The sequence below is a fragment of the Panthera uncia genome (assembly GCF_023721935.1).
Source record: "Panthera uncia isolate 11264 chromosome A3 unlocalized genomic scaffold, Puncia_PCG_1.0 HiC_scaffold_11, whole genome shotgun sequence".
In the NCBI taxonomy this organism is placed as follows: Eukaryota; Metazoa; Chordata; class Mammalia; order Carnivora; family Felidae; genus Panthera; species Panthera uncia.
The window spans coordinates 77,171,833-77,186,441 of NW_026057578.1; the positions used below are offsets into that span (position 1 = coordinate 77,171,833).

The window sequence follows — 14,609 nt, forward strand, 5'->3', positions numbered from 1 at the left end:
AGAGATTGAGAGAATCCTAAGCAGGCTTCATGCTCAGCGCAGAGCCCAATGTAGGTCTCAATCTCACAACCGTGAGATCATGACCTGAACCAAAATCAAGAGTCAGACACTCAACCAGCTGAGCCACCCAGGTGCCCCAGAGTCCTGGAGATCTTTTAGAAGGTTCACGAAGTCAAGACAATATACATAATAATACTAATATCTTACGGTCTTCTTCTTTGTTGCCATTTGTTCACATGGTATAGAAGTAATGGAGGGCACACATCTGGGCAGGGGCACCAAACTGTACTAGTGGTCATCATATTCTTGAATAACATGTGCTCATAGTTAAAAAGATAAAAAAGAAAAGAATAAATTCAGTCTCACTTTAAGAATGTCCTTGATGAAACAGTAAAGATGAGTAATTTGATTAACTCTTGACCCTTGAGCATGCATCTTTTCCATGTTCTGTGTGATGGCATGGGAGGTGCACTTCTGCACACTAGAGTGTGATGGTTGTCTAGAGGAAAAGCACTTGTGCAGTTGTTTGAGTTGCAAGCTAAACCAGCTGCTTTTTGAAAAAGAGAAAACCATTTTTACTTGAAAGAATGAGAGGCAAATTATGGTTATTCAGACTTAGGCAAGATATTTTCTTGAAAATGAATTAAGCTGATCAACTGAAGGGAAACAACTGACAGTATTTGTTGTCAATAATAAAATTCAAGGTTTCAAGTGAGAGAGTAGGAAAACTTGTATCTGCTTCCACATGCTTGACAGTTTCTCCATATTTAAACGACTTTTCTGATGAGACTGGTGGTGATATTAACAAATGTGAGAGAGATATATATACACATATATATTAGAGAGTGTGTGTGAGGAAGTGGTAGTGGGGGAGGGAGAAAGAGAGAATGAGAATCTTAAGCAGGCTCCATGTTCAGTGCAGAGCCCAACACGGGGCTCAATCTCATGACTCTGACGTTATGACCTGAGCCGAAATCAAGAGTGAGACTCTCAACCGACTGAGCCACACAGGTGTCCCTTATATATATTGTACAATGAAATGTTTCAACATTTAGAAGATCTGCATAACTCAGTGAACCAATATTTTCCAAATGACAGTGCGTGATGTTAAAATCATGCATGGGTCAAGCAAAGATCCATTCAAAGTGCAAGATAAATCATTTGACTTTGAGATAACAGAATAGGAAAAGTTCATTGATATGACTTCAGATTCCATAACACCTAACCTTTAAAAGAAACTATCAGTTGTTGAGTTTTGATGGAACATCAGAGAAGACTGCCCACAAACTGAATGTAGAAACAGATATAGAATCCAGCTATCTTCTCTTAAGTTGGATATCGAAGAAATTTGTAAAAAATGTCAGTGTTACTCTTGCTAATTTGTATTTTGGAAAATACAGTTATTTTTCATAAAGATATGTTAGTATATAATGAGTTTATTCTTTTAAAAGGAATTAAATATTTCAAATTTTTCCTTTTTTAATTTATACTGATAGTTCTAACCCATCTCAACAAAAAAGGAGTCTTAAGATCAAAAGCTTGGGAACCAGGGATGCCTGGCTGGTTCAGTCATTGGAGCGTGCAACTCTTGGTCTCGGGGTTGTGAGTTCAAGCTCCATGTTGGGTGTGGAGATTACTTAAAAATACAATCTTAAAAAAAGTAAAAGTTTGAGAACTGGTGTTCTAGATGAAAGGAAGAATAATGAGTAATCTTTAGTCGGGTATAGCATTGTATAGGAAATCACACTTGTAGTTTAATAAAGTCTGTGCCTTAGAATTTGCTATTTGTAGCAGTCCCAAAATATTTTTAAATTCTTATTAATAAATAAATCTATAGGGATAGTATAAACATTTTCTGAAGAAACTTATTATTAATAGATTTTAAGGATCAAATTAATGAAAAAAGATTTTGGTGGTTCTTAAATAAAAATTACAAGCTTGCTAAATAAAAATTTTCAGCCAGTTGGAGTCCAGAGATTCCAGATCACTCAGATATGGTTATGTATATGTGAAATAAAAAATTAAATTATGCAGGGAGAAAAAAAATGTTTTATCCAGCATATTTATGCATATAGTCACTCTGTAATCTTTGACCTTATATTAGTAGCTACAAACATAAACTTTTATAAAAGCAATCTTTATTCTAACCAGGAAAACCACCAGAATGCTTACTTAAATCTCTAATAGTGCAGACAAGTGGTCTTAGCTGGAATGAGCTATATTACTCTTCCCTGAGGAATTTTTCATGAGGAATTTTTCACCAGTCCCCTTCACCATTTCTTTCTATCTGAGAGCCTTTAACCTAGAATTATTGTTTAAACAAAGATTGGAATTGCTCATTTTAATCATTGCATAGTCCTTTATTTGGAAGGATTATCTCAGTACTATAATGGGAAAAATCACAATTCTTTTTTCCTTAAATATACCTCACAGGAGATGACTTAGGTTTACCAAAATAGTAGTGTCAACCAGCATTCCCCTTTCTGTGGTTATGCCTCGCCTCAGTTTGCCTTTAGGAAGTAACTTTAGCGCTTCTGCAGTAGTAAATTTTATGTTACCTTTTAGAGTCTTTTAAATAAATAATTGTTCATGACAAGTATTGTACTGCCTTTGAAATAACTTCGCTAATAACAAGTGCTTTCATTAATCATTTAAAAGATCTTCTCACTACGATTTTTTTTATGTGATAAATTAGAGTCTCAATTTTAATTATCTTTTTCTCTGATTTAGTTAAGCAGAAGTTTGCATGTGTCGTATCTTTAGCTGGAGTCTTTTTACTTAGATATAAATCTAATTCCAGGGCAGATTTACTATGTGCTTTCTCTGTACCCCATATTTTAACATTGCATTTTCTTTCTTTCGTGTATCTAAGCCATATGACGTAGTAATGTTATAATAAACTGCTCTTACAACGTAACATCCTCTTTTAAGGTGAGAAGGACCTTGTCCTGAGGAGATTGAGGTACAAATCAGAAGGAGAATTAAATTTTTTTCTTTCTTTTTAGAGCCAGGAAATGTCATTTCAATTCTTATTTCTTCAGAGTTTTTGAAAATGGATTCATTGGTAAGTATTAATAAAAGATCCAAGTTCTTTTATTCACCTATGCTTAATTTAACATACAACTTGATTTTTCCTTCAAGTGCCTAGAAATTTCTAAGACATCTTACTTAAGTAGTTGTTAATTCAAGAGTGTGATTCTGTAACTGAACTAATAGGAATTTGCTTCGCGGTGAGTTACAGCTAAGAGCCTGCATCAGGTAGAGTTGTCACACAAAGGAAACTATTTGCAGCAGATAAGGAGATCATGGGGAATAACTTCCAGAGCTTTGACTCGCCAAGGAGGGGTGAGCATTTTCTTTTATTTAGGGTTTAGGATGAACATTCATAAAGGGGAGCTCTGTCATACAAAGTAAAGGTATGACGTAGCACAGGCATCCTGTGCTATGTTAATGAAGCTTGTGCTCCACCTAGGATGGAAACTTCAATTTTATAATGAAACAGAGGTAACTGGAAGAGGGCAAGGTTCTATGGGTTTAAACTGGATGAGGTCTTGGGTTTGTTATCTTGGGTGAGGAGTGCAGGGCCTTGCTTACTTTGGAAACAGCGATGAGAGTTTTTACCACTACTTTGGTCAGGCTATTTCCAGGCCTGGTGGAGACTGTTAGTTTTTGTGTTCCCTTTGTTCTCTTAAAATTCTTAACTGTTAAGGTCTGTGTATTTCTTTGTAATTCTGACACCTCCTAAAGGCACTTCTGTAAGAAGTGGTGCTTGGGCAAGTGGGGCACAGATCACAGAAAATATCTGGGGGCCTAAAATGACTTCTCTTGTGTCAGGAAAGCTTTGTCTCATCTTTCTTTTCTAGGGATTCCTAACTCTTCTTACTTACAATTCCATTAGAATAAACTGCTCTTGTTCTGTTGGGAAGGGGTTAAACTAGTATGCATCATTTGTATATTACGCCTATACAGCAAACAATATATCTTCAAGGAATAGCTTACTGGTGTATTAGATGAAACTAAGCAGAATTAGCTTTACTCCAAGGTGGATTTTGCTCTAAAACCAAATTAAATGAAAATTAATTTGAATATATTTGTTCATTATTTAAGTAATTTCTTTAAGCATGTTTGGTTATTTGTGTCTTTCATTTATAAATCAGTGAATTAAAAACAATACGCAAATACTAATATAATTGTATATGTATAAACCCAATGCTAATGTCTGTTGTTAAGGAGTAGTTGATAAAACAGAAAAGCACAGTATATACAAATACGTATCAGGCTCTAACATTAAATACGTTTGTTTCTTGGGGCGCCTGGGTGGCTCAGTCGGTTAAGCGTCCGATTTCAACTCAGGTCATGATCTTATAGTCCATGAGTTCGAGCCCCACGTCAGGCCTTGTGCTGACAGCTCGGGAGCCTGGAGCCTGCTTCGGATTCTGTGTCTCCCTCTCTCTCTGCCCCTCCCCTACTCATGCTCTGTTTGTCTCACTCTCAAAAATGAATAAATGTTAAAAAAAAGTTTTTTAAATGTATTTGTTTCTTTTTATTTAATCAATTTCTTAATCATTCACATGTTTATATATGTTTGTGTTAGGGCAGAGTACTCCTTTGCTATATTAACAGATGTGAAGTTTGTTTAAAATTTTTTTTTTATGTTTATTCATTTCTGAGACAGAGACAGAGCATGAGCGGGGGAGGGGCAGAGAGAGAGGGAGACACAGAATCTGAAGCAGGCTCCAGGCTCCGAGCTGTCAGCACAGAGACTGACGCGGGGCTCTAACTCACAGACCGTGAGATCATGACCTGAGCCAAAGTCGGTCGCTCAACCGACTGAGCCACCCAGGCGCCCCTGAAGTTTGTTTATTTGAGTGTTCAAGGTTTTGCTTAGTTCTCTGTATTCTTTCTATTCTTTAGTTGCTCCCTATTTAGTTGCTGGTATTAATTGTTCCAGGGAAGGGTTATAGAAAAAAAGCAGAGATGGAAAGAATCCTTAATGTTTGAGTTTTGAAATCTAAGCCCTAAAGCATTTTTTTTTTCCATAACAAAATATTTGGAAGAATACATGATTAGCCAGAGCTACTTTTCCCCAAACCCCAAAGCCACCTCAAAAAGTAAATAAATATACCTCAGGTTGGAGAAAGGGGAAGAAAGTCAGAAAGCAAGCACAACACAACTGAGAAAACCCTGAAGTGACTATATTTCTGCCACTCAGAGAAGTAGAGGCTTAAAATTGCCACTAAGTCTAGTTTTAGGAAATTACATATCTTGTATACTTGAGTTTGTGGACTAAGATACATACCTGCCACAATCATGAAAGATGCTCATTGCATCATTGTTTAAAGTGTGCCAGGAAAATTGAAGATTATTTTTCTAGCTTTGTATGGGTTTGTACAACTATGGCCTGCTGGCTCACTTTGGAACAGTATAGATTAGCCCAGTATAGATTAACCTGAATGCAGTTAGTGCCTAGTAATCCATGGATCGAGCTTTTAATGAATTTTATCTTTGAAAGGTATTGAAATGACATTGTCCTTCATGCTACTCTTTTCAACATTCATTTTCTATTCTTTTTTTCAGGTTGAGCAATGTATTCAGTATTGCCACAAGAATATGAATGCCATAGTTGCTACCCCATGCAACATGAACTGTATTAATGCAAATCTTCTCACACGTATAGCTGACCTGTTCACACATAATGAAGTTGATGATTTAAAGGACAAGAAAGATAAGTTTAGGAGGTAATTTTTTTAATTTAATTTTTAACCTAATGTTCCTGTTAGAAGAAATATATTTCTATTTCATTTTAGTGAAATATTCTATTTTTAGAATATATTTAGAAATATTTCTATTTTTTTAAAGTTTATTCATTTATTTTGAGAGAAGAAGAAAGAGAGCATGAGCAGGGGAGGGGCAGAGAGAGGGGGAAAGAGAGAATCCCAAGTAGGCTTTACACTGTCAGCGTGGAGTCCAATGTGGGGCTCAGTCCCATGAACTGCGAGATCATGACCTGAGCCAAAATCAGGAGTCAGCTGCTTGACTGAGCCACCCAGTTGACCCTCTATTTTATTTTAAATGAAGTAAAATTTATCCAGAGCCAATGACTCTAGATAAAAATTAGTACTTATTTTTTACAATGTACATATGAGCATATTGTGTTAGTGAATTATGTTCAAAATGATTAAAACTGGCTTTATTATAAAGAGGAAGAGTAGTATGGGATAAGGTCGGCAGTTTAGGCGCTGTTTGAGTCACAGCAAAGAGAGTATACTTTATTCTAAATGTGAATGAGAACAGAGGAGTGGCATGATCTGTTTTTGAAGAGACCATCCTGTTGCTCTGTGGAGAATAGACTATACGGATGTGAGAAATAAGGAGACTGATGAGGAGAGGCTAGTGTGATAATCTGGTGAGAGATGAAAGAGTTTGGACTAGAGTAGGAGCAGTGGAGCTGGAAAGAAGTAGATGGATGCAGAGTGTATTATTAGAAATATTGACAGATTGCAAATGGAATAATGTGGGAAAAGAGTGTATCCTAGGATAGTTACTAGGTTGAGGTTTAAGGTTGAGCAACTAAGTAGATGGTGATACCATTAATAGAGGAGAGATTGGGGTAAGGGGCTCAAGAGGTGGATAAGAGATTACTTAATATATTTAATACATGTTTTGGACATCCAGGCAAGATAGCAGAGGTAGGTGGTCATATAAGTTTGAAGCTTAGGTCAGAGATCAGAGCTTAAAATAGAAATACAAGAGTAGATAGATTTGAAACCATGGAACTGGGTGAGGTTTCTTAGCAAGACCATTCTTTCTCCACTGAATTGCAGTGGCACCATGTGTTTCCAAACTCTCCATTTTGTTCTGTTGATCTCTTCTTTTTTTTTAAATTGAAATACAGTTGACACATAATGTTACATTAGTTTCAGGTTATAACATAGTGATTTAAAAACTCTATGCATTAAGCTGTGCTTACCACGAACATAGCTACCATCTGTCACCTTACAATGCCAGTACAATCCTATGACTTACTCATTTTGTAACTGGAAGCCTGTATTTCACCCTCTCCTTCACCCCTTTTGTCCATTCCCTTACCTCCCTCCCCTCCAGCAGTTTGTTTTTTGCATTTATAGGTCTGATTCTGCTTTTTGTTTGTTCATTTATTCATTTGTTCTTTAGATTCCACATATAAGTGAAATCATATGGGATTTTTCTCTGACTTATTTCACTTAGCATTATACCCTCTAGCTCCATCCATGTTGTCACAAATGGCAAGATCTCATTCTTTTTATGGCCAAGTAATATTCCACTGTATATACACGTATACCATATCTTTTTTATCCATTCATATATCGATGCACACTTGGATTGCTTCCATATGTTGGCTATTGTAAATAATGCTATAATAAATATACAGGTGCATATATGTTTTCAAATTAGTGTGTTTTTTTTTTTTTCTTCAAGTAAATACCCAGTATTGGAATTACTGGACCATATGGTAGTTCTGTTTTCAGTCTTTTGAGGAACTCCCTTCTGTTTTCCATAGTGGTTGCACCAAGTTACATTCCCATCAACAGTGCACAAGGGTTCCTTTTTCTCCACATCCTTGCCATCACTTGTTATTTCTTGTCTTTTTATTCTAACCATTCTGACACATGTAAGATGATATCTCATTTTGGTTTGGATTCACATTTCCCCCTCATGATTAATGATGTTGACATCTTTTCATGTCTGTTGGCCATGTGTATGTCTTCTTTGGGAAAGCGTCTATTTACTTTTCCAATCATTTTTTAATTGGATTGTTTTTTGGGGTGTTGAGTTGTATAAGTTTTTTATATATTTTGGATATTAACCTCTTATTGGATGTATCATTTCAAATATCTTCTCCCATTCAATAGGTTGCCTTTTTGTTTTGTTGATGATCTCCTTTGCCATGCAAAAGTTTTTTATTTTGGTGTAGTCACGATAGTTTATTTTTGCTTTTGTTTTCCTTGCCTAAGGAGACATATCTAGAAAAAAGTTGGAAAGATCAATGTCAAAGAAATTGACTGTGTTTTCTTCTATGAGTTTTATGGTGTCAAGTCTCTCGCTTAGGTTTTTAATCTGTTTTGAGGGGTTTTTTTTGTGTATGCTGTGAGAAAGTGATCCGATTTCATTACTTTGCATGTAGCTGTCTAGTCTCATTGATTTTTTTGTCTGTATTGGTATCAGTAGCCCACTGCCTTAATTACAGTGGCTTCATAATATTTTTTGGTATGTAGTAATCTAAATTCTCCAGCTTAGCCTTTTTTCAAGATTGCCATTTTGGCCATGTTAAGTCCTTTCCATTTTTGCATAATTTATATGGAATCAGCCTGCTCATTTTCTCTTTCTGTCTCTCTCTCATAGACACACACACACACACACACACACACACACACACACTTGCTGGAGTTTGATGTTAACATTGATTATATTTGAAAAGATTTGAGATCTCAATTGTACTGGCTCTTTCAGTCCATGAACATGGTATAACCCTCCGTTTATCTTAGCAACATTTTATAGTTTTCAGTGTAGAGATATTTTTCTTTCTTTTTTTTAATTCCTAAGTAAAAATTTTTTGGTGCTATTTTAAATGCTATTTATTTATTTAATTTTCCAATTGTTAGCAAGAGAATATTGATAAAGACTATCCAATATTTAGAGGTTCAACAGAGGAGTGGCCATTTAGTGGCCTGAGAAGGAGGAGCCAGTGAGTCAAAGGGAAGATAAAAGGAAAGATAGTTTCAAAAGTGGAGAAGTGATTGGGGCGCTGCCTGGCTCAGTCAATAGAGCATGCAACTCTTGATCTCAGGGTTGTGAGTTCAAGCCCTACACTGGGTACAGAGATTACTTAAAAATAAAATCTTAAAAGAAGTGGGGAAGTGATTAAGTGATCAAATGTGTAGAATGCAGCTACCATGTAGAGTAAAATGAGGACAGAAATGTGACCAATTAGATTTAGACAAACTTTTTTCCCGATGTTTTGCTCTAAATGAATGCTAAAAATTTTAGCAGTTAGCCATTAGGGATAGGTAGGCCCAGGAGACGATTTTTTTTTAAGGTAGATACTAGATAATGTTTATATGCTAATCAAAATGATTCATTCCAGAGGGGGAAATTGCTAATGCAGGGGGTTATACAAAAGTTTAGTCCTTAGGGGAGATGAGACAGAGGACAATTATCTGAGAGCTAAATACTTAAAAATGGGATTAATATCCTAAATCCAGACCTAGCCTCAAGACATACACTTCGAATTAATGACATAAGACTTAAAGTTTGCTCATAGTATGTATAATCAATAAGTTTTTGTTAATATATATCAATTGCTTAATGCTATATCTGGCACTCTTTAAAAACACTGTTCATTTAACCCTCATAAAACCTTGTGAATTTGGGATTATTAATCCCATTTTATTTTTTTTTTTTTTAATCTTTATTTATTTTTGAGAGAGAGAGAGAGACAGAGTGTGAGTGGGGGAGGGAGGGAGAGTGAGGGAGAGAGGGAGATGCAGAATCCAAAGCAGGCTCCAGGCTCTGAGCTGTCAGCACAGAGCCTGATACAGGCTTGAACTCACAAACCACGAGATCATGACCTGAGCTGAAGTTGGACACTTAACCTGAGCCACCCAGGCACCCCATATTAACCCCATTTTATAGATGAGAAAACAACGTTCAAATATGCCAAGTTATTATTGGTAGACCCAGGATTCTTAAGTTTTCAAGTTCCTCAAACTTGAATATTTTTACCAAATATTCTTGTGAAAATACATTCTTTTTTTTTTATGTGTATTTATTTTTGAGAGAGAGAGTGCGCAAAAGTGGGGGAGGGACAGAGAGAGGAGGAAACACAGAGCTGTCAGCGCAGAGCCCAACCCAGAACTCAAACCCACGAAGTGTGAGATCATGACCTAAGCTGAAGTCAGACATTTAACCAGTTGAGCCACTCAGGCGCCCCTGAAAATACATTCTTAATTAAGCAGTTCTCATTAATAGGTTTATTTACTTAGAACACTATAAATATATCGTAAATCCCCAGAGTGGCTCTCTAAGGATTTATTAATTTTATTTTCTACATATGCAGGTAGATCAGTATTTATTTTCATCACTATCAAGTAATTTTCATAATGTAAACATAGAAAATTAATTTGTCCATCATTTGTTGTTAATAGTAAACTTTTTTGTAAGAAGATTGAAAGACTTTTTGATCCTGAGTACTTGAACCCAGATTCTCGGAATAATGCAGCGACATTATACAGGTATGGTGATGTATTTTTCTTTGATATTCTGTACAGTGCAGCTGAATTCTTTAATTTTACTACATTTAAAATTTTTCTCCTTGGATATTTTTGTATGTTCTTTGTGTTATAGATGCTGTTTGTGTAAGAAACTTTTAACAAAAGAAACAGAAAGAAGAATTCCTTGCATTCCTGGAAAAATCAATGTGGATCAACATGGAAATATTATCTACATTCACATAAGGTGCAGTAACAATAAAATGTAGCTTTTAAATGTGAATTACTAGTGTTTGTCTAAAAACATAACTAGTATTATAAGGCATAGGATAACATTTTTCTCTGAATGTAATCCAACTTTGAGTTAGAAAGATGCTATTTGCGGGGTGCCTTGGTGGCTCAGTTGGTTAAGCATCCAACTTTGGCTCAGGTCATGATCTCACGATTCGTGAATTTGAACCCCACATTGGGCTCTGTGCTGACAGCTCAGAGCCTGGATCCTGCTTCGAATTGTGTCTCTCTGCCCCTCCCCTGCTTGCCTGTCTCTGTCTATCAAAAATACATAAACATTTGGGGCGCCTGGGTGGCTCAGTCGGTTCAGTGTCCGACTTCAACTCAGGTCATGATCTCACAGTTCATGAGTTGGAGCCCCATGTCAGGCTCTGTGCTGACAGCTCAGAGCCTGGAGCCTGCTTCCGATTCTGTGTCTCCCTCTCTGTCTGCCCCTCCCCCGTTCACGCTCTGTCTCTCAAAAAGTGAGTAAACGTTAACAACAACAAAAAAAATACATAAACATTTTTTAAAACTTTAAAAAAAGATGCTACTTTCAAAACAAAGTTTTGCAAAAGTTTTATTTTATTTACTAAGTAAATTTCATGATTTTTTAAACTTTAAAATAGTAAAAATTATTCTTGAAAGATATTCTGGTCACTGCCATTAAAAATTATTTCCCTAACAGATTTTATTTATGCAAATGTTATATTGAATTTGACAGAGAACCAAATTTACTTTCAGGTAAATTTTGGTGAATGAGGAAATTGTCTTTAAAATTGAATTTTCCATAATCTATTTATTCTTCATACTTTGTCAGTATTTCATTAGTTACGTAGTCTTTTCTTATTCCCCTTTAGGTTCAAAACTAGTTCTCATTATCAGTTGGGGGGAGAGTGTTGCAAATTGGTATAATATCTCAGAAAAGCAAAAATTCTGAAATGTATGTATTTTCTAAAAATATCTTCCTGCTAGGAATTTCTCCAAAGAGGTAATGTTAGATTTGTGAAAGCACTCAACAAGAACATTTATCGCTATATTGTTTAAATAGAAAAAAAGGGAAACATCCAAATGATTAAGTGAATTAAAATATATCCATGTAGTAGTATATCTATATGTAACATATCTAATCCATTCTCAATGTGCAGCCTTTGAGAATAATGTTGTAAAAGAATGTATACTTACGTAGCAAGTTGTTAGTCGTGAATTAAGTGGGGGGAAGAAAGTTCATAAAACTAGAAACATTTCGCCAAAGTGTAAACTGTGGTGTTACCTTTAAGTAATAATATTATGGATGCTTTTAATTTTGTTTGTTTTTTTCTTCTATGATAAAAATGTATAGCACTTTTGTTCACTATAAATGTTAAATTGCATATTTTAAACATTAAAACAAATATAAACACATATGACCCTAGTATTAATAGCATAGTCATGTTTATTTTATTTTTATTTTTTTAAGTTTATTTTCTTAGTAATTTCTACACCCAACATAGGGCTTGAACTCATGGCCCTGAGATGAAGAGTTCCATGCACCTCCAACTGAGCCAGCCAGGCACCCTTTACAGTCATATTTAAAATGTTTCATTTTTGTCTTCATATGACAATCAGGGAAATCTTCATTAGTTATTGTAAGCACCTAGGATGTTATACTTCTTTGTCTTAAGACTTGATTTCACCTTTTGGAAAGCACTTTCATTCTGACAGCAATAACTATTAATACTATTTGAAAAAAATTGATATTGACTTCAACATCCATTTTTGATTTATTTAAAGCATTTCCGTGCAAGTTAGCTGTTGATATTTTTTCCGTTGTCTTTAATTAAAACAGATGTGCCTATGTAATTTGTAATAACATCATGACATCCTGTTATTTGTTGAACTAAGGACAAAAATAGCAAAAGTTCAAAAGATTAAGGGATTTGGAAAAAATAGGAACATGAGTTACATATGGACATAGCCAATGGGGTTTTAAGCCTTTGCTATTTTTTAAGTTTATAACTTAAAAATGTATGTTACTAAAACCTGATTATATATTACTATATTATTGAATTATTGGAGAATTCCTTTTGAAAATAATATAAATAATATATTAATGAAATGTTTAGAATCACCAATAATTAATAACAACTTATTCTATAATATGTACAATTAGAATAAAGGTTCTATTTAGCAACATATGCCTAAGTCTCAACTGTTAGTCTGCTCAAACTACATTTAACATAGCTCAGCAAAATAATTTGTATAGTTTAGCAAAATAATTTGGCGTTCAATCTTTTATATCTTTTTCTTGTGTCCACAGAAAAAGAGAATAAACAAACTCCAAATGAAATTTTATCTACTGTCAGTATAGTCCATCCCACAACCAACATTTGGGGAATGTTATTGGAAATAAGCCACAAAATTTAAAAACATGTACTGAAAACAAATTGTTTATATTACTTGCTTGTAAAATAAGATAATAATTGAGGCTCTTTTCCCCAGGGATAAAACTTGGGATGTTCATGAGTATTTGAATAGTCTTTTTGAAGAATTAAAATCTTGGAGAGATGTATATTGGCGCTTGTGGGGAACAGTCAACTGGCTAACTTGTTCAAGATGTTATCAGGTGAGGTTTTTTTTTTTTTTCTTTTTAATATCTTGTTCTGTAAACATTCATAGCGGGCTCTCCCTTTTTTTGTTTTTGTTTTTGTTTTTTCAAGATTTTGTTTGTAAGTAATCTCTGCATCCAACATGGGGCTTGAATTCACAACCCCAGGATCAAGCATTGCATACTCTACTGACTGAGCCAACCAGGTACCCCGCATAGTAGGCTCTTTTAATACAGGATGTTTAACTAGTATGTTTGGATGTGTTTCGACAATATCTGACATCTTTTTAAAGAAACTAGTGGCAAAAACGGTAACACTATTAAACATTCCTTCCATCTGGTTTCATCTCTCTTACTGTGTATCTTTGTCTTCCTTTTTACTTTCATTGCTGAAACAATCAACACCTTGCCTCATTTTTAGAAAACCAACAGGTTTTAAGTGACCCAATCTGTTTTTTCAGTGGGAAAAAAACCAACAAAATCCTTACTACCTTTAGTTATTTTAAGCCAGACTTTCTCTGTCAGCCCATTAATTTCTTCAAAAATTCAGAAACACTTTGTAGATATGGTACTATTGATATGTGCTCTTCTTATTGTAGCTTATTGTAGTTGTGTTCCCAAAAAGGTTAAAAGATTTTGTTCATTTTTTAAAAATAAATGAAGTCTGTAATAAAACCACAAGAAGCTTACTATATGAAGGTACCTGTAATAAATAATTTTATAAAATAAATAGATTTTAATAGGTCACAGTCATTCCTAATTAGTGTTAGGTATAAATCTAGAGTGTTCTACATAAAATTTTTTATAAATCCCTAATATCTCCTTTCCTCACTAATTTTCCTCTCTCACTTGAGTAATAATTTTTGGTAAATAGAAAGAAGAGCAGCTTATCAGAACCATCAGAGTGAGTTTTTTCAAACTGTGTAAGTTTCCACCCAGTGAACTCTAGTCCCCACAATTTTTTAATTGGATTTTTTTTAAGAGACAGCATGAGAAAAGGGGGAGGGGCAGAGGAAGAGGAAGAGAGAATCCTGAACAGGGATCAACCTCAATATCATGACCTGAGCCAAAATCAAGAGTTGGATGCTTAACCAACTGAGCCAACCAGGCGCCCCCATAATAAATACTAAATATTATAACTCACTCTTCAATATGCTATAAAAAAGTGAAAAAAATCCCTCACATTTTCTGTGTTCTAAATGCTAAATAAGTTAGATTTTAGAAGCCTGATAGCCTTGATTATTAGTGATACTCCATTGTAGGGAAGACTACTACATACACCAGCCTGACAGTAAATAGTGCTGGTGAGGGTGTGGAGCAACTAGAACTCTCATACATAGCTGGTAGGAATGCAAAAGGACTCAAGGACTTTGGGAAACTGTTAGGCATGGCAAATGTTAAACTTACATTAGCCACACAATCCAGCAATCCTACTTCTAGGTAATTACCCAAGAGAAATAAAAACCTATGTTCACATGAAAACCTGTATGGAAATGTTTATTATG

At 34.9% G+C, this 14,609-nt stretch overlaps 1 protein-coding gene across 6 annotated transcripts in view; it reads left to right on the plus strand.

Annotated features, from left to right (window-relative positions):
- SANBR (SANT and BTB domain regulator of CSR) overlaps positions 1-14,609 on the plus strand; it is a 54,313-nt gene that overhangs the window by 17,217 nt on the left and 22,487 nt on the right. For all 6 annotated transcript variants that reach the window (XR_007462217.1, XM_049651529.1, XM_049651533.1 and 3 more), the window contains 5 exons: positions 3,006-3,064; positions 5,578-5,738; positions 10,185-10,271; positions 10,384-10,494; positions 12,999-13,122. Coding sequence is in view for 5 of the 6 variants with exons in the window: in XM_049651529.1 (XP_049507486.1) it covers positions 3,006-3,064; positions 5,578-5,738; positions 10,185-10,271; positions 10,384-10,494; positions 12,999-13,122 (542 nt within the window). In the remaining variant the exon portion in view is untranslated. The remainder of the gene's footprint in view (positions 1-3,005; positions 3,065-5,577; positions 5,739-10,184; positions 10,272-10,383; positions 10,495-12,998; positions 13,123-14,609) is intronic.